At 40.7% G+C, this 20,836-nt stretch overlaps 1 protein-coding gene and 1 non-coding gene across 2 annotated transcripts; both read right to left on the bottom strand.

Annotated features, from left to right (window-relative positions):
* Positions 1–639: 639 nt before the first annotated feature.
* Positions 640–5,313, bottom strand: LOC148723178 (uncharacterized). The gene has a single exon (XM_088734552.1). The coding sequence runs from the start codon at positions 5,223–5,225 to the stop codon at positions 1,035–1,037; it is 4,191 nt and encodes a 1,396-aa protein (XP_088590678.1). The 5' UTR covers positions 5,226–5,313; the 3' UTR covers positions 640–1,034.
* Positions 5,314–17,465: 12,152 nt separating this feature from the next.
* Positions 17,466–17,539, bottom strand: Trnat-cgu (transfer RNA threonine (anticodon CGU)). Its single transcript has one exon. It is a non-coding gene; the product is annotated as a tRNA-Thr (tRNA).
* Between the last annotated feature and the right edge of the window lie 3,297 nt (positions 17,540–20,836).

The following is a 20,836-nucleotide window of genomic DNA, read 5'->3' as shown; positions in this document are numbered from 1 at the left end:
TTCATCTTACTTTCCTTTGCGTGGGCAAATGGATCAGCAGGAGCCCATTACCCGGAGCTTCCATCTCAGTTGTACCCTTGAGTCAACCCTGTCCCGCTTCTTTTTATTTTTAGAACTGAGATATTTGCGGGGATTCTTTAATCTTTCCGCGCTTTCCGCCATTATTGAAATAATTTCGTGCGAAGTGCAAGTGACACAATAGAGACATAACGCAATAGAGACGACAGCTCTCTTATGATTGGCTATTATAAAAACACCCACGAAAACCACCGGGGGAAGTGCTTCTAAAAATATAAAGATACGGGACAGGGTTAGCTCAGAGGGTCAGTAGGGAAGATGGAAGCTTCGGGTGATGGGCTCCTGTGGATCAGTCATTATCCATCGCTAGGGGAGGGGGTGGGGAAGCAGATTTGTTGGAGGGATTACATGGTTTTAATGGGGTAACGGAAGGTGCATCAGTCGTCTATAACAGAATTTTAAGAGGATAATATAAAATTCACTGCTAATAAAGAATACTACAAAGCCTTTGAGGGGATCAGGTAAATTCTTCTGTGCCACAACCAAAATCCTCTGACCCATCCCCCCCCCCCCCCCTCCCCAGCCGACAAACAATGACCGGTCCCTTAAGAGAAGGACAGGTTGAAATAAAAAACCGACATATTTTATTGTTGAACTCACGAATAATAAGCTACACGACCCAAGAGGTTTTACTTTTCTATCTTCGTTCCGAATAAAACTCGAAAATTGTCTTGATTCGGGTCTAAAAATTCTCAGGCTGGTGCTTCAGCTAGAAACTTATCTTACGAAAGAGAGGATATCGTCCTCTTTTGTCTCATATGCTTTTGTAGATTAAAAAAAAACAGAGTAAAGAACTGAAAAAATCGGAAAATTAATGAAAAATATGTCTGTTTCACAGTTATCGAGAGCGATGTTGTAAAAATAAAACGACACGGGCATTATAGTCCCACAGTTTGGATAAATTCATTCGTTCCACTGCACCTAGCAAATGGTGACATGAAGAGCTTTACAGGAAGTTACGAATCACTGTCGGGATCCAGAAGTGGACTTCTGATTGCGATCGTATTCCAGGTCATTGCTGTAGACACAATAAAACGAAAGAGTTGGGAGATAATGGCGAGTGCTACACACAGGGAGAGCCACAATGGGAAGAAAACAAGAACAGAGATCTCAATCCATTCCATGGCTTTTAAGTACCGTTTGCTCGGTCCATGGCGGCTTGTACTAAATGAGACAAGAGTGGCCTCTGGAATGTTGATTAGCGAAATGATAACTAATGCAAAGAGGGATACCGTTTCGGTGTTGTTGGTGACGGTGTTGCGGTAAGGGTTCTTGCACAGATGGTGGATAAGAATGAGAACACAAAGTGCAGCCATGAGCACTAAACACAGCATTTCATCGTCAACAAACGCACGGCAAGCAAGGAGTATTAAACGACGGCCAATCAAAACACTCTCCCAGTATAAAGTTCCATCATTTTCGTCGTTTGGTGGGCGAAACGGTCCTTGTAGTACTTCTAAGACAGGTTTGCTCACAGTCTTCCCTCTTACTAGCGATGCCTTGATGTTCGCCCTCATTTTGATTCTTATGAACCAGTATATCAGGAACGGCAGTGGCATAATGCATGCTCCGAGGAATTCACTTGTCGAAACCTGTCCTCGATAAAGGTGAAAAGAACCGAAGTAAAGAACAAAGAAGAAAGGCACCACGAATACTATAACGTAAGCCAGTAGTGCATATTGCCACCATTGCCAGCATGTAACAGTTCCATCGAGGTAGAGACGCTTTTCAGAACCAATAGGAACGCATCGCAAAAGCTTCAAAGATGTTTCTGCTAACCGTTCGTATCCAAGAAGCAGTATCTCTATGATTGTCGCCATGTATCGTTGAGGAGAAGGGACTGCCTTTCGTCGTAAAATGTTGAAACTAACGTGTAACCAATATATGATGAAAACTTCTGTCATGGTGGCAAAAACTGTTCCAGACTGCATCAACTCCTTAGTCACTGCTGTAAGGCCAACAAAAGGACATCCCGCTATTTCTTTGAACATCCGAAATCGAAAATTGAAACCTGCTATGATTACAGATATGAAACTTATTTTATGGAGCAAGTCGTCGGTGGAACCAACAGTCAGTACCTCGGCAGCTTGATAGAAATAAAAGACAATTTTGAGATAACCGCTGTCCAGGTGCTCACCGACACCACCTAAGTCTTCCCTTACCATCCTATGTTCCTTTTTCCTAAACCAGAATATTTGTTTTTTGAGAAAATTGAAAATTGGTGGTTTGATTAAAAGGTATGTAGCAAGGCTAGTTGTTGCCAGTATTTTAATGAACCAGTACATGCTGTTACTGCACTTTTCGTTCGCCAGGCAATCGGTAGAAAGAAGAGTCTCACCAAATCCTGGAGCGCAAGAACCGCATAAGATACCGGTTCTGTTTCCAACACACTCGTTATATTCTGCAGAACCAGTAGCTGGACTTTGACAATAACTGTTGGGACAAGGAATAAACTCGAGCTCATGCAGTCTTTTAGTACTTTGATGTCCCCAGAAATTTTCGTCCGCAGTTATGATTCCAGTTTTGCAAGTGGCCCCAAATGGACATTTGTAGCACTTAATCTTGTCGACTACAGCTAAACCACGTGAACGTCCTCTTTCAAGGCTGTAATAACCAGGAGCACAAGTCCAGCACAAAAATTTTAGGCTGGTGACATTAAGTTTGCAAAACTTTTTCATGTTTTCAGATGAAGAAAAATGAGTGGTATTTTCAAGCCAAAGCTGGCTTCCTCTGTTGCACTGAATGCTTGTATTGTTGTCCATGGAAAAGTATCCTCCACTAGAAATATAAAGCACAGGATATGGACTCCATGTAGATACAAATGAAGTCATGGACGTGTTTTCAAATTTCATTGGCCCTCCACTTTCAGAATACAAAAGTATTGCTTTAGAGAACGAACGATTTCCCAGTTTCAAACTTTCTTTTGTTCTGACGAAAAAGCAGTCTTTGAAAAGCACTTGACCCGTTCCATACGCAGAATAAACATGACCTGCTTGTTCAATACCAAAATTGTCTTGGAAGACACAATTTTGAAACATGGTGTTTCCGTTAGTGATGGACACTGCACCTGCCATGATACCCATATTATCTTGAAATAGGGTATTTTCAATTACCACGTCACACCCGTACGTCCACAATGGGTGAGTATTGTTTGTGGTATTTCGTTGCACACATCCGGATTTTAGCGGTGTATCAAGGGCTGTGATGATTGATAATGCGCCAGTTGCCGTCTCATAGAAATAGGAGTCAGCTGAAACACTACTTCGCGGCTTTGGCCACTTTTCACGATAGAGACAGGCACAGTTTCTAAACGTGGACCGTCTTATCCACAGTGTTTTACGACCGCGGAAGAAAAGAGCAAAATTAGTGGATGGCCTGTACTCAAAAGTATTGTTTTCTAGGCCGATAACCGCCTCAGAGATATTCAGCTTTGTCAAAGACGGAATGTGGAAGTATATGGCATAGCTTCTGTTACGGGATTCTTTGCTGGTAAATACTGTGTTTTGAATCATGAGACGTAACGAGCTTGGGTCACGAAGACTAAAAAGCATATCATAAATATTATTTTTAAAACTACAATTATAGATAGAGATATCGACTGGGAAAACTTCTTGTGTAGGATCAGGTTTTGAAATTATTTTCAGTCCATAATGAGCATGCACCACCGATACGTTCACAAGTTTAAGTAGGTATTTGGGACTTATGAACAAAGCTGTTCCTGGTTTTGTCACATTGTTCGCAATCAACGTGTCCACAATGGTAACGTTTCCTCCATTTGAATTCGGCGTTTTCATTAAAATCGAGCTTCCTTCATTATCCCTAAAGGAACACTTCGTAACAATTATGGCTGTTTTACCATTTCCTATTTCCGTTGTTATATGCAAAGAGCTGCTTATTTTATGGACGTTGTTCATCCACTGGGACTCTGTAATTGTTATCACACCACTTTTTAAACATAAGAAGACAATTGTGCATTTGTGGACTGCCTTTCCACGACAACCAGCGATATTTACATTACTGATCGTCAAAAGCATCTTGGATGGACATGATGCATAATGTTGTCGTTGTAAAGGTGGCTCTCCTACTGCAAGTGCACAACCAGTCTTTAAGGCCTCACAATGTTTAAATTCAACGTTGCTGAATTTTGCAATGAAAGTTCCATTTGGAGCATTAGCAAACACACAACCGCCCAAGATAGCTCCATTTAAGGTAAAATTGGTATTTAAAACGTTTAAAAGTGCTGCAATGTTTGCTACCAGTAACAAACCGGCTCCATTTTTCAGAGTAGTGTTACCAGACTGCCCAACGATTTTAGAGTTACGAATTGTCACGTTAGCCTCATTAGACTGAATTGCCATACATCGGAAGTCAAAGTTTTGGATGCACTCTATGTTATTGAAACTTACGAGAGTTTCTCTTGTAACTGAGTAATAAAGACTATCCGCACCAAATTTGCTGGCCACTTCCTGCGAAAGTGACTGGGTGTTGTAGAGCAAGCGAATGTCTTTGTAAGTTTCCTCCGTCACAGCTGATGAAGCATTTAAATTCATGAAATAACCATAATTCTTTGAACATGTTATATTCTGAAAAGAGGCAATGATTCGGGTGGATATAGCGTCTACTTTCGCCTCGGATGTTGCTTTGATTACTCCACTATCACCCACGCTTCTCTTTCGTAATCCATTTCTCATAAAGTGCGTTTCGAAAACTTTCATGGAGACAAAGGAAGTTCCGTTTTTACCCGTACTTAACAACGACAGCCTTATACAGAATACCTCATTGTAAAGGAATTTCGAGTATTGGATATTCAACTCAAAAGTCTTACTGTCCTGAACTTGAATGGTCAGCGCAGTCGAGGCGTTTTCAAACAAACAGTCACTGATCTTCGCGTTCAAGCTGTCAATGAATGTCAAAGCTGTTCGATCAAAGATTATTCCTGATAGCTCTATCACCGACGACTGCCTCTGGAAATTAATGCCGCGATAACAAGATACACGAGGCTTGAGATATGCGCCTTCAATTGCTACACTTTTGTTTATGTTGAAAACGGTGTCACTGTCCCCACAATCGAACGGATACTTTTTGGTACCAGTCCCATTTAAAAGTATCCTTCCACCCGAGGTCACCCTGAGAACGGCCAACTTCATCGATCGGCATGGCTCGTCTTGAGGCCCACAATTGACAAAGTCGCGTCCAAACGTGGAGACGTAAACTGTCTGGAGGTACGTATTAGCTAGAGACTCTGAGAATAAGAGACCAATTTTTCAATGTGGGTTACAAGAATGAACCTCCAATAAATTGCAACATTTGCCTGCGATGGCACGATTCTTAGAGAAATAGCCTCCTTTTCAAAAAGGAAACGATTTATTGGAGGACGGATATCGTTACTCGAAGTTTGGTAATCTAATGTAAGATTGGAAAGGAAGAATGGCCCAGAGATGTGTTACTAGTTGACGCGCTAACAATAGTTATCTAATTGTTATGAGTTTCATGATATAATCCAGTTCTCCGCAAAGATTTTCAGTTTTTACATAAACTGAATTTTCGTTCATCACAGACATTTTCCAAATTACTTTCGGTAATCTTAGATATCTCAACAACAGAATAAAAAATAAACAAAAAAAAATTAGTCACGTATACTGGTAAACTTATGGTAAAGTCAAGACCTAGAGAACGTTATTTCACTCGTCATTTCGTAATACAAATTTTAGGGTCATTAATCACTATCTAAACGAAGGAAATGAAAGATCTATCCCGTCGGCGAAATTTTGACTCCCAGTTTGAAAATAGATATTATACTATAAACTGTTCATCGCAAATTTGGGGCTTCGTCCAGATTGAAATGAGTAGTACATGTGTCGACTGCAAAATGAATACGGTGCTCCTTTTCTTCACTTTACTGAGATATATTATTTTGAATCTTTCTAAATACTGAAAGTCTATTCTAAGCGAAGAGAACATTATTGGAATTACTATCGTGTGATTATTATGTAGTGATGAAAACGTAGGCATTAACTAAACGATTAAAATATTAGCCTCGATTCTTGACTTTTTGTCATGTTTAGGTTGACTCATAACTCGATTTTAGAAGAGTCGACTTAGTCTAAACGATTTTTAATGAAATTTGGAACAAGATCAAAAATCAAAAATACGAGATTAATATTTCAAAGTAGCTAATCAGTCCCTGTTAAATAATTTCCTATGTAAAGGTTACCTCCACAAGCAAACAAGAAGGAAAAGATGAATGTCTCCACAACTAGAACAAGATTAGCCATCACATAATTTTTCCCTCAGCAGCTTCATAAACATTTAAACCATGTGGTGTATAAAAGTACTGACGAAAAGTGTTCGAAACTAAAATGAACGAAGCATAAGAAAGGATGCAAATTTTGTCTAGAGGTTTGTCAAATTCTTTTTTGTAGATTAGAAAATGAAACTGTTATCCCGTGCCAGAGTTTTGTCTTTTGTATTTGTTACCGTAGATATCCACAAAAAGGATCGAGGAAAATCTAATTTCGATTAGCCGGAAAGAACTGCGTATTATGTATCTCGAAGGTGGCCGGTTTTCGTACAGGGAAAAAAAACAGTGAAAGGGAAGATTCATTTTGAACAATCTTCCCTGATTTTCAAACTAAACACCTACTGTACAGTGAAACTGAAGTTTCAGTACAATGGATTAATTGATGATCATGCGGTAGCTAAGCATGAGCGAACTACGGCGAATCTGGCAGCTTGGTACTTCTGCTGAGAAAATTGCGTAGGCTCTGGGAAGTTTGATACTATACCTAACGATTTTTTTGACGTTCTGTTGCCACTCTTTCGACGCTCAGTCGATAGGCTGGTAGACAGCGTTTAGGAGTCGGACGATGGAATATTACTTTTCGCCAACATGCCCAGCGTCCCCCGGGTATCCATCAACGTTGTTGAACAGCCCGGTTGTTGAACAATTAACGGTTTATTACGCCATTGAAGTAAGACATTCGGCCGAAGCATGTCGTTCGTCCGTCAGTGATAAGTCAATCCGAATATTCCTCGATGCGGTTGAGTCGATTGTGCTCGTAACGCTGGCATATTATGCTCCTAGCGTTGCTCAAAATTTCTGAAATTTATACCCGAGTTATGCTCGTTTCCCTAAATTATGCTCCTCGTATTAAAATTATGCTACTTGATTTTAAGCAAAACAAAGGTAGAGCACCGGGGTAAACACGAAACAAACAGCAACTGATTACTTATCTGGTGAGTGAAGCCCATCATTTTAATAGACAAACAATGTGTCGTTACACGTTTCCCCTGCATTTGTTCCTCAGAATTGATAAACATACTGCTCAACATTTTTCAATCAATGGAGCTTCTGACTGAATTGAAGTTGGGAGTGAATCAATACAGTCAATTTTTTTTTTCTCAGCTCGTGAGCGGGCGGTATTCTACATATCCTGCAATCTGATTGGTTCCGAGAGCGGGCAGTATTCTCCCCATCCGGCCCGCTTACAGCGGGCGGTATCCGTTTCGCTCGAGTCCGGCTTTACAAAATATCTCAAGCTTCGTTGCAGGTTTTCACAAATATATCTCATTTTGCCGGTCGGGCAGAGTGTTCGAGCAAAGACTTCGGTCACGACCATTCGGCGATAAATAATACTCAGTCTTTCTTCTCTCTCGCTCTCAAATCACAATGACTTTTCTGCAAAAATTGTTTTCGAAATAAATTTGGTGGTACTAAATTTGTTTTTAAAACGATTGAAACGCGGCCTAAAAACAATTTTTATTTAATAATTCTTCACAAAAAGTAACTCAGAAAGTTACAACGAGAGGTGGTTGCAGTTAAAAGTTACGTTAATCAATCGGTGACTCTCATTCGTTAATATCCGAATTCTTTAACACAATTTGTTCGTTTGTGAAACGTTAAGCGAAGTTTTGAGTTCTTCTATAAATACACTTTCGCCTATTCTTTGCTAATCCCTTGAATTTGGACATTTCTACCGTAAATTTCCCATCAGAAACCGGAGGAATTTGATGAATAAAAGTCGCATTAAATCCACCTGTGTCTAGCTGGAAAGAGTCTCACTGACTTCAGCTTTTAAGTCGAAGAAAGACAGATTTACACACACCATTGCAGAAAACGAACAAACAGACTAACAACTCAAAACACACATTTGGATTCACTTACAATTTGACTTTCCGTGACATTTTAAAACGGAACAGAGGTAAATCTTCAAAGATTAATATTCCTTGGAAATAAACAATACCTTCCGTAAGATCTCTGACGGTTTTTTTTTTTTTAAGAGAAGATCGTCGCATTGTCATTTAAGGAGGCTCGAAAGGGTTTTTCACAATTAACAGCAAGTGCCAATCAGTAAAAGATATCAGGACTGTCAAACTTATCATCACGATAATGACTTTACATATGCATAACTAACACTATGTTAGGGCAATCTATCGAGGGGGCTCGTCAGGCATTATCTGTTGCCATGGCAACAGTACAGTAGTGCTAAAAGACCCTCTAAACCTCAGCTTGTGAAAGATATCTCAAAAACCAAGTCGGTGGCCTAGTTTTTTCTTTAAAATTTCTTAAAAAAAACTATCTAGTAGAACTTGAATTATTTAGGAAAATGCTGTTTTAAAATGTAAAATGTTTTAAAATGATGAAATTAATTTGCAGACAAAAAATCAGGGTAGGTCACCGGACTAATTCTCGAGATATTAGTTCATCAACTTAGCAAGGTTTATTTCCGGTTTTTGCAATTTTAGCTTACACTTTTATATCCGGTCACGCGTTTTAAACGATACCGCTGACTCAAGGGCTCATTTTCGCGAGGATGAGTCTGTGTCCGCGCGATTAATCGACAGATGCCCTCAGCGCGTTAAAAATCGTTCATCCTGAAGATGGATTCACATTGTTTTGTGATTTTAAAAGTGAGTCATCATTTGAGACTCAGACTGCTTACCGTTACGACAGTTGGAAATGAACTCCGGAGAGAAACTCCGGAGAGAATTCTCTAGCGGAATTCGATATTTCATGACAAGTTGATTCTGCAGATGGCGCCAATGCCAGTACTCCATATTGAGGCCGTTAATGTTGAGTTTCTCGTACAGAGATTGTAGTACGTATGACGCACGATCCTCGCAGTATATAGCGCTATTTAAGTAATAGCGAAAATCAGACCTGAAAAAAATCAGGCCTGTACGGGATTCGAACCACTGACCTCTGCGATACTAGTGCAGCGCTTTACCAATTGAGCTAACAGGCCAACTGGGAGCAGGCCGTTAAGTTGATTCGTAATAAACCCGTGAAAGTGATAAATCAGATACAATGAAAATATATGAACTTCATATATTTTGAACTGCGGTATTAGATACGTATGATGCACGATCCTCGCAGTATATAGCGCTATTTAAGCAATAGCGAAAATCAGACCTGAAAAAAATTCACGGGTTTATTTCGAATCAACTTAACGGCCTGCTCCCAGTTGGCTTGTTAGCTCAATTGGTAGAGCGCTGCACTAGTATCGCAGAGGTCAGTGGTTCGAATCCCGTACAGGCCTGAGTTTTTTCAGGTCTGATTTTCGCTATTGCTTAAATAGCGCTAAATACTGCGAGGATCGTGCATCATACGCATCTAATACCGCAGTTCAAAATATATGAAGTTCATATATTTTCATTGTATCAGAGATTGTAGTGTAACATGAGACAACCCAGCATCTGCCAGCTTCTGGACCATGTTTATCGAAAGATGAAGCTTTCCATCGAACGTCTGGATGGTATCTTGTCGCTGTTCCTAGAAGATAGCTTGATCGAAGGCCTCATTCGGCGATGCACATTTACCATTGACCGTATAATTGTTTGTGTGCAATTTGAAGTGGAAGAGTGAAAACAATTTGGAGTAAAAAGAATTTGCTTTGACGTCTTCCAGATTGTCAAGCAGAGCGTCAAACTCAGCGGAAATTAGGGTTTCATATACATCAGAAATTTGTTGGTCGTCACAGATTTCGCGAATTTCTATAATATTCGAGGTACTAGCGGTAGGAACAAGCCTTGGCTTCATTGTTCTTTTTTTCTATTTGCCACTGTCATGACCGTGAACCTTCATTATTCCTTTTTTTAAATGGAAAACAAAACAAATTTTGCAATCTTTTCTTAACAAATGCGAGTTTGCATTTTCGTCCGTTGTCATTTACAGTTTATCAAGGGAAATATCAACAATCTTTCTCACAAGTTTAAGATGAATATTTTATTTTAATTTTACTGTCTGTGGTTAAATTAGAATTAAAGTCTCATCTACATTTTTACGATCTCTTTTTTACTGAAAATTATGTTTATATTTATGGCGACATTTACACTTCTCCATTTCCGTTAATAAAACTGTCAATGTTTACAATCCCGGATCCAACAATGATTTCATTTTCCTTTTCATCTTCCGGTGAGTTTTTTAGGAAAGTTTTCGGTCATTTCGTTTTATTAGGAATCAAATTCAACGCGAAACAAATCGTAGCACTCAGAGGTATCCACTTAAATTTTTCGCGGACCAAAGAAGATCTACTCGACGCGACTTTATTGATGGGGTGTCGACTTCACCATCCTCCTTTCGCTCGTTAAATAAAATTTTTTTGACCACTTTCGGCAACGAACCTGCCATCCGAACATTTTCCTGCCTGCTTTCAAGAAGTCAACTTTCCATTTTTGTTTCTCAAAGAACCCCTTCCGCTGGAAACAATAGAGGTGCCGGCAATTTTGAAACGCTCCTGGCGGCCATGTTTGTTTACAACTCGCCCGCGGACCTGATCGCGCGCGCCATCGCTTATTTCTCTCGCAAGTAATTAGCTTGCGTGTATATTGGAATCCATTCTCCACGCGGTTAAAAAAACCCTTTAGAGCCTCCTTAAGGTGGCTCGTACCAGTTTCCTCGCGCGGGGAACAGATCACTCTTGCGTCACGCGCGAGAGAAACGTGCGAAAGAAGCGCGAGATTAAATGACGAAAATTTAAAACAAAGATGGCGGCGCGAGGATTTTTTTCTACTTATGTGAGAAGTTTACCTAAGAGCTTGTATTTGATGTGTTGAGCGGCCACTGTGAATGCAGGAGATAGAAACTAAGATTAAGAAGACGATTTTAGGAGAAGTAAAGGTTGCTTCACTTCACTTTTAAAAGAAATATTCAACCGATATGAAATCTTGCGACGACGAAAAAAGAAGAACTCAAGTGAAGGATAATCTACCTGAAGTGGAAGAAGACTTTGAAACTTCAAGGAAAATAATATGATATGGCCACAAGTCGTGTGTAGGATTTTTAAGATGAGTTCGGGAGGCTGTGTCTTTGACGGCTGTTTAATGATTTTCTTAGCAGTAAACGTGCTCGCGCGAGCACACGCAATTGTCAGCGGTAGCTAAAACAGATCATGAGCAAATGTCGATCTTCTAGAATCCAGATTTTTAAATGCGCGAGAACGCGCGTGGAAATTGCTAAACTCACGAAAGCTATTGCATGAAAACAAGTCCGGTGACCCCTTCTTTTTATTGTTCCAATATGATAATAACGTCGAAAGGAATCGTCAGAAAAAAACATAGAAAGTTCTACGGAAGGATATTTGCGATATGTGGGAATTGCCCTTTTTGTAGATTTTCTGAAATTCCGCTCCGTAGAATTTTTCAAAAATCTTTGAGCATTTTCCTTTTCAAGTGCCAAAAGCAATCACTGAAAAACATCAGGGGGTCACCAGGTTAGTTTTCGAATTATTTAAGTTACAAGCTAAAAAATGCGTCTGAATAAGCCTATGAAAGCGTTGCCATGGAAACTGCTAGTGACGAAATGACACTTATTTTTGGATAACCAATGATTATGTAATTCAACCCCGTAAAAGTGTTCAACTGGCCTTGGTCAGTCTTCCTGTTGTATTCTTTCAAAGTTACAAACCATCAAAAAGACGAAAACCGGTACGAGCCACCTTAACTCGTTTGTGTTTGTCAAACCAGCACTGTTGTTTATTCAAAAGCGTACGCTTTTTTTCTTCTTCAATTGACAGGTGTCACAAGGTGACAGTTACTTGTCAAAAAATGTTTCAAAGTTTGCTCGGAAGCCTTTTCAGTTACATTTACAAATTAAAAATATTTCGGTGAAAACTTTCTCTTTAATTTGAATAACGTCTGTATTCTTTATCATCCACTCGCTAACAAATTGTTAAATTTATGGAGGATTTTCCCGTAATTAAACTCGTAATTGTAGCCCTACATCATTTGGGTTCTTTTGGCAATCATTTTGTTATGTGTTAGAAAAAAATAAAAATGTTATTTACCAGCATAGGTCGGTCGGTATTGGGAAAAACTGTACCCTCTGTCTTGAGTACCGCCCTCGGCATCCAAAGCCTTGGGCACAGTTTTTCCCGATACGGACCTCCCGGCTGATGAACAACATATATTTATTGAGAATACTCTTTCTAAAGTAGCAGCTGAAGATTGTACAAGGAGAACCTTCATGACTGCAGACGACCAACGTGGCAATCGATCTCAGTGCTGTCGCCACCACTTCACTTTGTTTGCTTCGCAGGCCATTATGACGTTATGGGCAACAGCAACATAATTAGGCACTTCCGTGATTAAGCCATTTATTACGTGGTTCCTGGCCAAAAATGGAAATAATCGTAGGCCTTGTAAAGTTGCTGGCGTCGGTCGCAACCATTGCGCAGCTTCCGGGCAAGTTATTCTAGCTGCCTAGAATGCGCTCAACGTGTTGTACAAATCTACATTCAATCTACGCAAAAAACCACTGAATTTTAGGCTCGACACTCCTTTTAGCTTCTTGTTCCAGCTGCTATAGTGACAGCTACTGAGTGAACATTTCGGAAATGTGGCACCTGACATGCATTATATTCGCAACTGTTTGTAATCTCTCGAAATACGAGAAGACTAATGGGCCATCTCCCTCTAAAGCGTAAGTGGCTTTGACGAACGGTCCACCGACATCAACGATGGCTACTAGCTTAAGGCTCAGAAGTTTACCTTGACCCGACAGCAAGTCGACCATCTGACACTCCGTCACAGTTTGAAATACGTATCCCTTTTTAATCTCGACGATTCACTTGTACATAACACAAAAAATACAGAATTAACAATGCGAACTTAAACCCAACGAAACTAAAATACAACGAAAGGAATACGAAAAACCACAGGAAAATACAAACGAAAGCGTAACTACTTACAAGATCTGTACGGCACTCCGGAATAACAACGACTGAATGAAAATTACAACTACGATGTTATATAGCGCATAAAGGCTAAAACAATAGACTAAACAAGGCTGCACAATACTCAAAGGCGATTACATGAAACAACGCTGACAAACTTAATTTACATTTTGACAGCACGAAAAAATACAAACTAATAAATACAGAACGGAACTATTGAGACGAGAACTATTTACACTAATTACAATGAACAAAGACGAACGACAGAACTGATAAAAAAAATAATTATAACTCTCGTGGCAACAGACCAGTTGACGTGAAATTTGGGGAGCAGCATCTTCTCTTTCAGCAGTCGCCACGAATTCTTGTAAGTCACCAAACTGCTCCATGAGTTGTTTGTAGACTTCCCATTTCGACCACCAACGAGTCTCGGACTGAACTCTTCGATTCAAATCTGGTCTGTTCCAAATGGGCGGATCCACAGATTGCCAATTTCACTTAAGTTCGGGATAAGAAATTGATTGCTGACATTACCCAAAGTATGAGAAAAACAAACCACATTGAATATCTTAGGGAATATGAACTAGATGCGATTTAAGACTGCTGGGTTTACACTGGCGCCGTCTCTCGTGAGTCTGCTCTCACACCATAGTCGGCAAATAAACATTCGTTGAGAATTTGGGCAAGCGCGTCACCCTTTAACTGATATGGCACAATCATCGATTCTTATCAGTCGTAGCACAATACACCAATCATATGCATTGTTGACAAAACGGACCACGATCACGATCACCTCTCCCTGACGGTCTCGTGCCTCCATCAAAGATAATGGAAAGATCCCTTGTAAATTCCTCGCCTCTGCCATCAGATGGTTCTCGACGAATTTCCGCTTTAATCCTTTGTATTTCTTGCTTGTATATCATTGGAATGTACTCCTTCATGTTAGAAGGATGACCAAGACGATAGCTATAGCCTTGCTTCGCGAGGGCGGTCGGCCGGAGTTTGTCTATCTTTTGCAAAAGGATTCCAGCTTTGAAAAACTCCTCTACCACCTGTAAACGGTCAGCTCTCTCTCCTCAGCTAGAAACGAGCAGTCCTTGTTCTGTGTATTGTCTTGTCTAATCGCCTCCGTGATAGTTTGATCTCGCTTCTTGGTTTTTTTCATCTTCGCCTTGTTTGAGTCTTGCTTTCTGGAAGCAACATGATTTTGAGGTATGCTATTTTTAGAGCTTAGAAGTTCCTTGCAAGCGTCACAAAACAGTTTACTGTTCCGAAAACACAAACTTTCCCCAGGAAATTATTTGATTCCATCGTTAAGGCTAACGAGACTAAGATCTCATGTACCTCTTTCGCTAAATATTCCTTTGGCCGGTTTTAATACATGCTAGCTCCCGAGAGACTGATACTCTTTGTACGTCATTGCCTCAAGAACTAGAAGTGTTCGACGAGGATCCGTTCGACGAGGGGGACGCCATCTTTTATCTTGGATCTCAGTCAACTCGCTTGCGAGTCGTAAGAGTAGGGCCTGAAACTAAGATAAGTTACAACGACCGCAGTTAATATCCACCTTGGGCGCAATTTATTATTAGCAAGAAACATTCTCCACACATAATTCAGTCAAGAAAAGGGTATTTAATACAAAGTTACGAAAATTGTTCACACCGTGGAGGTAAAAAAAAAAGCAGATTATGCCAGCGGTGTTTTTCTTTGAAAAAAGTTAAAAATTATCCTCGTTTTGCCAAATTATGGCAAAAATTATTCTAGCATAATAGACTCAAGCTTAGTTTCTGACTAGTATGCACGTTTTGTTCTCGAACGGAAGTGATTAGGCTTTAAAGCAGCCCAATCTGGGTTTCGACTGGAGGTGGACTTCATACGAATCGATAAAAGTCATAAAACAGACCACTAAAGGTTCTTGAACAATTGAGATAAGACATACTGATCTTCTGTCGGGTAAGACTGGTCACGCCTAGAACAACTAAAATATTAGTTCAACGTGATTTTCTTGAATTTTGCGTGAACGTGAAAACAGAGAATGAAATAGCGTCACAATGAGCATTTTCATGGTATTGAGCAGGGCTTGAGCCTGTATTCCTCAGCGAACGCGTGAAGCATTGCACGATGTTATCACCAGCGATCATTTGAGGATAAACGTATCCCCTGATGAAGCAAAAAAGCAATGAAGATGGGAATGAATATGATCAAGGCTCTCTCATCGTTCGGATTGATCCTAATATAGAACTGAAATTATACTCCATCGATTTGTGTTTCCTTCAGAGAAATATGTTTTTTTTGTCTCATCACGTGCTTGCCATAAAAGGAAAAAATTCTGAGTCGTGCTGAGATGATGGAAAGCAAAACCTCAGACCTTCAGACTATACTCTACTCCTGAGCGACAGGGAGACCATGGCTGCGTTAATCGCTGAGCTCACATCTGCCACGCGTTCTGCATAATGTGTAAAAAGATTAAGAAAGATAATAAATTCTTGGTGATGAGATAAAGAAAGACGTGTTTAGGTCTTATGATGAGCTTTCGACAGAAAAAAAAAAGTTCTGAGTCCCTTGAGGAATCAAGTTTTCCTTTGTTTTTTATGTTTGAGGCGGACGGCCAGGCTCCCGTGAGGGCGGTGCAATGCCTGCCGTCCACACGTCTGATCCAACCCGAGGCGGGGTGCGATGCCTACGGGCTGGGTCCACCACAAACTGAGGGCCACCAGACACCAACTTCGTTGGGGAATCGAACCCCACCTCAAACAAAAATTACCACGCTCACACCAAAAATTGTACACACTCACTCTCATTGATAATTATAGCCCCGAGCCAGCCATGGGGTGGCACACGAAAAAACCAAAACAATAATAATAACCCCTAACCAGCCAAGGGGTGGCACACAAAAAAACAAAACGTACGTAGTACGAGACACAGTACAGGGGGCCCCCGTGCAGTACACCACTTAAGGAGACCCGGCACAAGGGGCTACGAGACGGACACAACAAGGATACACTCACAGAGGAGGGGGACATTTAGATGGAGAATACAAGTGAGCTATTTACGGCAGAAGCGACAATGCCACGCCCCCCACCCCCCCCCCCCCCTCTGCCGGTGGAAGAAGCACCGTCGCTTGTCTGACTTGAAGCGTTTGAAGAAAATGGGTAGTTGAAACTTCAGACGAGACAGAATGTTAGCCAGGACCGCCACAGCGCCCGGACGGGTGTTGCGGAAGCGGAAGTCGTTTCGGGATTGCCAGATGCAGAATTTAGACAGATTGAGAAGGTACACAAAGATACGGGGGGTGGCAATCAGCTCGTCAGAGTTGAAGCCGAAGAGAACATGGCGGAGGAGTAACACAGGACACATGGAGGAGAAACAGAACATAAGAGACTGGGGCCAGGAGAGTATACTTTGGGCAAAGGGGCAGTAGAAGGACAGGTGTTCCAGTGTTTCTACTGGGGCCCCGCAGAAACAGGGGAGGGGGACTGGCAATCCGAAAGAGGCAAGAAGCTGGGCAGTGTACAGGACGCCGTGCGTAACCTTTTAGTTGAGATCTATCACGGAACGGTCGACGTCGAATAGTGACAGATAGCGCCACGTGGCAGGCCAATCCAATGATGGGTAGACGATGTTGAATTTCTCGACGCATTGTGGTTGGACCATTTTCTCAGATACGAGATAGGAATAGCAGGACTTTGTAGTCATGTCGGAGGCGGGAGTGCAGACAAGTGAGCAAGAAGAACCATAGATGAGACAGTTTTTATGCGTGGAAAAGAGCCGTTAAGGCCACGCCAAGCAAGGACAAGGGACTGATAGAAGGGCGGCAAGACTTTAGGATCGAAGGAGAAGGGGCGGGAAAGAACGAAAAGGGGAGTGACACCGAAATGAGAATGACAGTAGAAAGACAACATAGTGCACCAGTCAGATGGGAAGGAGACGAACCTCCTCACCCACTGGCCGAGCAGAGTCCACACAAGTTTTACTTTGTATGAGCTACATTCTACCATTATCATGTTGAATTGTGCTTGAGAACATTCAGACAGTTGTCGCTTATCTAACTCGATTTGGAATGTTATTGATTTTCTCGTTGTTTCTAGATACGTGTGCTTTCTTTCGGTCGTTGTTGTTTACGAGCCACCTCTTGCTACCAGTGCGCTTAAACGCAGGCAATAAGACAAATTATGAGAGTGTATTAGGTGCAAATGAAAGAGAAGATAAAACAAAAGGCACCGATGGGAGTTGAACCCATGACCTCCTGTTTACGAGACAGGCGCTCTAACCATCTGAGCTACGGCGCCTCCGTTGATCGCTATCCAATAATTTTCTGTGTTCTAATTTGGTATTAATGTGGGGCTAATTTTAAAGAAAGAACTGGCCAAACATTTATAAACTTTACAGTTCGTATAACAACAACAAAAAAAGAAACCAAGGAATGGTAAACGGGCATAGCAAGGTTATGTTACAAAACTGAATCTATGGTATGTAATATAAAGCTAATAGTGTTCTGGTAGGGCTAGAACCTGTGCTCTTCGGCGTGTTTGGCGTGTGTAATAATAAGGGAATTAACGTTTGTGAATATATGGAAATAATACATCTAAACTGCGGTCAAAGAAATAAATATGAGGATTTCCATATTTTCACAAACGTCGACTCATCACTTCACGGGCTTATTACGAACCAACATAATTACTAGCTCCCAGTTGGCTTGTTAGCTCAGTCGGGTAGAGCACTGCACTGTTATCGCAGAGGTCATGAGTTCTCGTACAGGTCTGAATTTTTTAAGGCTATGATATTTTCACGACTGCTTAAGTAGTGGTCATTACTGCAAAGATCACTCTCATACTTAATAAGGGAATTATCAGATTCTTGACGACAGCACCTGGACTGAAAAAGATGAAAATTAATGCAACATACACAAGAAAGCTTACATTGATATATACCCTATTGTAAGTAGCTTCTTTAGACGGGTGAGTCCTGACGACAGAAAGAACTAAAAACAACACCTGTTAACAAAATATTATTTACCGTCCAAGCATTCAATTTTCACCTCATAAAACCGAGTTCCTCGGTAGTGTAGCGGTGAGTATCCCCGCCTGTCACGCGGGAGACCGGGCTTCGATTCTCCGACAGGGAGATGCCCTTTTTGTCTTCCTTCTGCTCCCGAGTACTAAGTGAAACCTGGAGGCGAAAAGTTTATATTGAATTTCAACATCAGTTTGCAAAGATCCCTGCATATCCTTTTTGAAAACCATATTTTATATGAAAAGTCATAAAGATAATAAAGATTATTATTATTATTATTTGTTTGATATATAGAGGTCATCAAAAATTAATTCAAATTTATCAGAACTCCTCAACAATTGTGTTCCGTTTTGTTGGCATGAAGGCTTCTAGTGGTCTCTCCCGTAGCACAAACGATCAGTTGGAGGATCTGTTTGGAACCAAAGGTAACATTTGCGTTGATGAGTCACTATAATAAACAGGCCTCTTTATTGCAGTGGTTATCACGTCCGCCTCAAACGCGGAAGGTCGCAGGTTCGAGCCCTGCGGGAAACAGTTCATTTAGAAATCTTGGAGCAAAAGGCAAAGAGGGCCTTAGGCTTCATTTTTTTTTCGACAATAAAAGTGGCCGAGAGGGTTTATTCTCTTTTTCTGTAGCACACTTTAGATCTTTGTCCTTCCCCTAAGGGTCCCCTATACTTTTTACGCGAAGCGTGATACGGAGATTTTTTTCCTTGTGAGTCACGATTCGACTTTTTTCATTCGTGAATCGTGATAAAAGATAATAAGCTTTTTTCATGTCCACGCGAATCAATATTTGAGTTAAACGTGACCCGTGAATTAAGAGCTCAATTAAACATGATTCGTGAACCATTTTGTTTTGCGTGATGAGTTTCTGGCTGTTATGCACGTTTTATCCTCGAACAGCTGTCATTAGGCTTTAAAAGGAGCTCTTTCTGGGTTTCGACTGGAGATGGATTTCATAAAAGTGATAAAACAAACTACTAAAGGTTCCTGAACAAATAAGATAAGACATTACGTCATCTTTTATCGCGTAAGACTGGTCAAGCCTAGAAAAACTAAAATATGAATTCAACGTGATTGTCTTGAATTTCGCGTAAATGTAGAAACAGAAAGTGAAATAACGTAGCAAGAAGCGTTTTCGTGGTATTCAGCTGGGCTTGAGCCTGCAATCCTCAGCGTACATATGAAGCATTGCACTATGGTATCCCTAGCGATCAACTTAGGAAAAACTTAGAAGCAATAATGGGAATAAATAATAAGATGGGAATGAATGTGATCGAGGTTTTGTCATCGTTTGGATTGATCCTAATCTGAGAAAATTATTCTTCATCGAATTGAGTTTTCCTTAGAGAAAGATGCTTTTCTTTTGTCTCGTCACGGGCTTGCCACAAAAGAAAAAGTTCTGAGTCATGAGGAGATGATGAGAAGGGAAACCTCAGGCCTTCAGACTCTACCACTAAGCCACAGGGCCACCATGGTTGCGCTGGGTCATAGCTGAGCCCACATGTGACTCGTGTTCTGCATACTGGTAGTACCAGCAATGTCGAAAGGGTCATGTGTGTAAAAAGATTAAGAAAGATTATAAAATCTTAGCTTGGTAATGAGATAAAGAAAGACGTTTTTTGGTCTTATCATGAGCTTTCGACAAAAAAAGCTCTGTAGTGGTTGAGCGAAAATTAATGTAAAATCAAGCACGAGGTACAAATAAAATTGTCGAAGGTTCAAACGTGTACGACTAACCTTGCTTTCTATTCGCCAACATAATGACACTTCTGACAGTTGGCTTTGAAATGTCTTTCTAGAGCGCACGCTCGAGATAGAAACAAAAAATAATATTACCGATTTCATTTCTTGTTTTTTTACTTTCATTCAGTTATGCGATTCAAGGAAAATTCATTACCTGACTCGTGAATTCCGCGTTAAATTGTACGCGAAAACCGATATCCTTCGCGATTCGTGCGATATCGGTTTTCGCGAACAATTTAACGCGGAATTTACGAGTCAGGTAATGAATTTTCCTATAGTATTCTTCAAATGTTTTTCAACGCGAGGAACACTAATTACAAACAACTGGCCGTTTACGGCGTGGGATGTTGACAGTGTTCTCTAATACTATCTTATGAACAAAAAAAACTTGTTCCCTCCTCTGTTTCTTATGTTGAGTAACATTTTAATCGCAGATTTCTCCGTATTGGACGTCACTTGGTGTATATTCTCTAATATCCCCCCAGATTTACTAGGGGAAAATTTGGACTTTTTAAAGTACTTCCAATTTGGTTTCTGTAGTGCAGTGGTTATCACATCCGTCTAACATGCGGAAGGTCATAGTTTCGAGCCCTGCCAGAAACACATGACGTATTTGTATAAAGGGTCATGTAGAAATTCGTGGATCGGTATTTTTTGAAGTACAGGATATATCATCTCTCAGCTCTTTAACAAACAGAACCCATGTTGTACTGTATTTTTTTTAGCTCTACAGGGAAACGTTCTACGCTTTCGAAACACCGCGAGTTAGTGACTTGTGTGGTTGCTTAAAATTCCTTTGAGACAACTTGGTTGCGACAGGCTAA

Source organism: Stylophora pistillata, chromosome 9 (genome assembly GCF_964205215.1).
Source record: "Stylophora pistillata chromosome 9, jaStyPist1.2, whole genome shotgun sequence".
NCBI classification, from domain to species: Eukaryota; Metazoa; Cnidaria; class Anthozoa; order Scleractinia; family Pocilloporidae; genus Stylophora; species Stylophora pistillata.
Note: the sequence above shows the minus strand (reverse complement) of the source record. Positions and strands in the feature narration are given on the sequence as shown.

Bases quoted from the DNA above. Each gene is read 5' to 3' on its own strand.
- LOC148723178 (XM_088734552.1), bottom strand. From the start codon at position 5,225: ATGAAGTTGGCCGTTCTCAGGGTGACCTCGGGTGGAAGGATACTTTTA.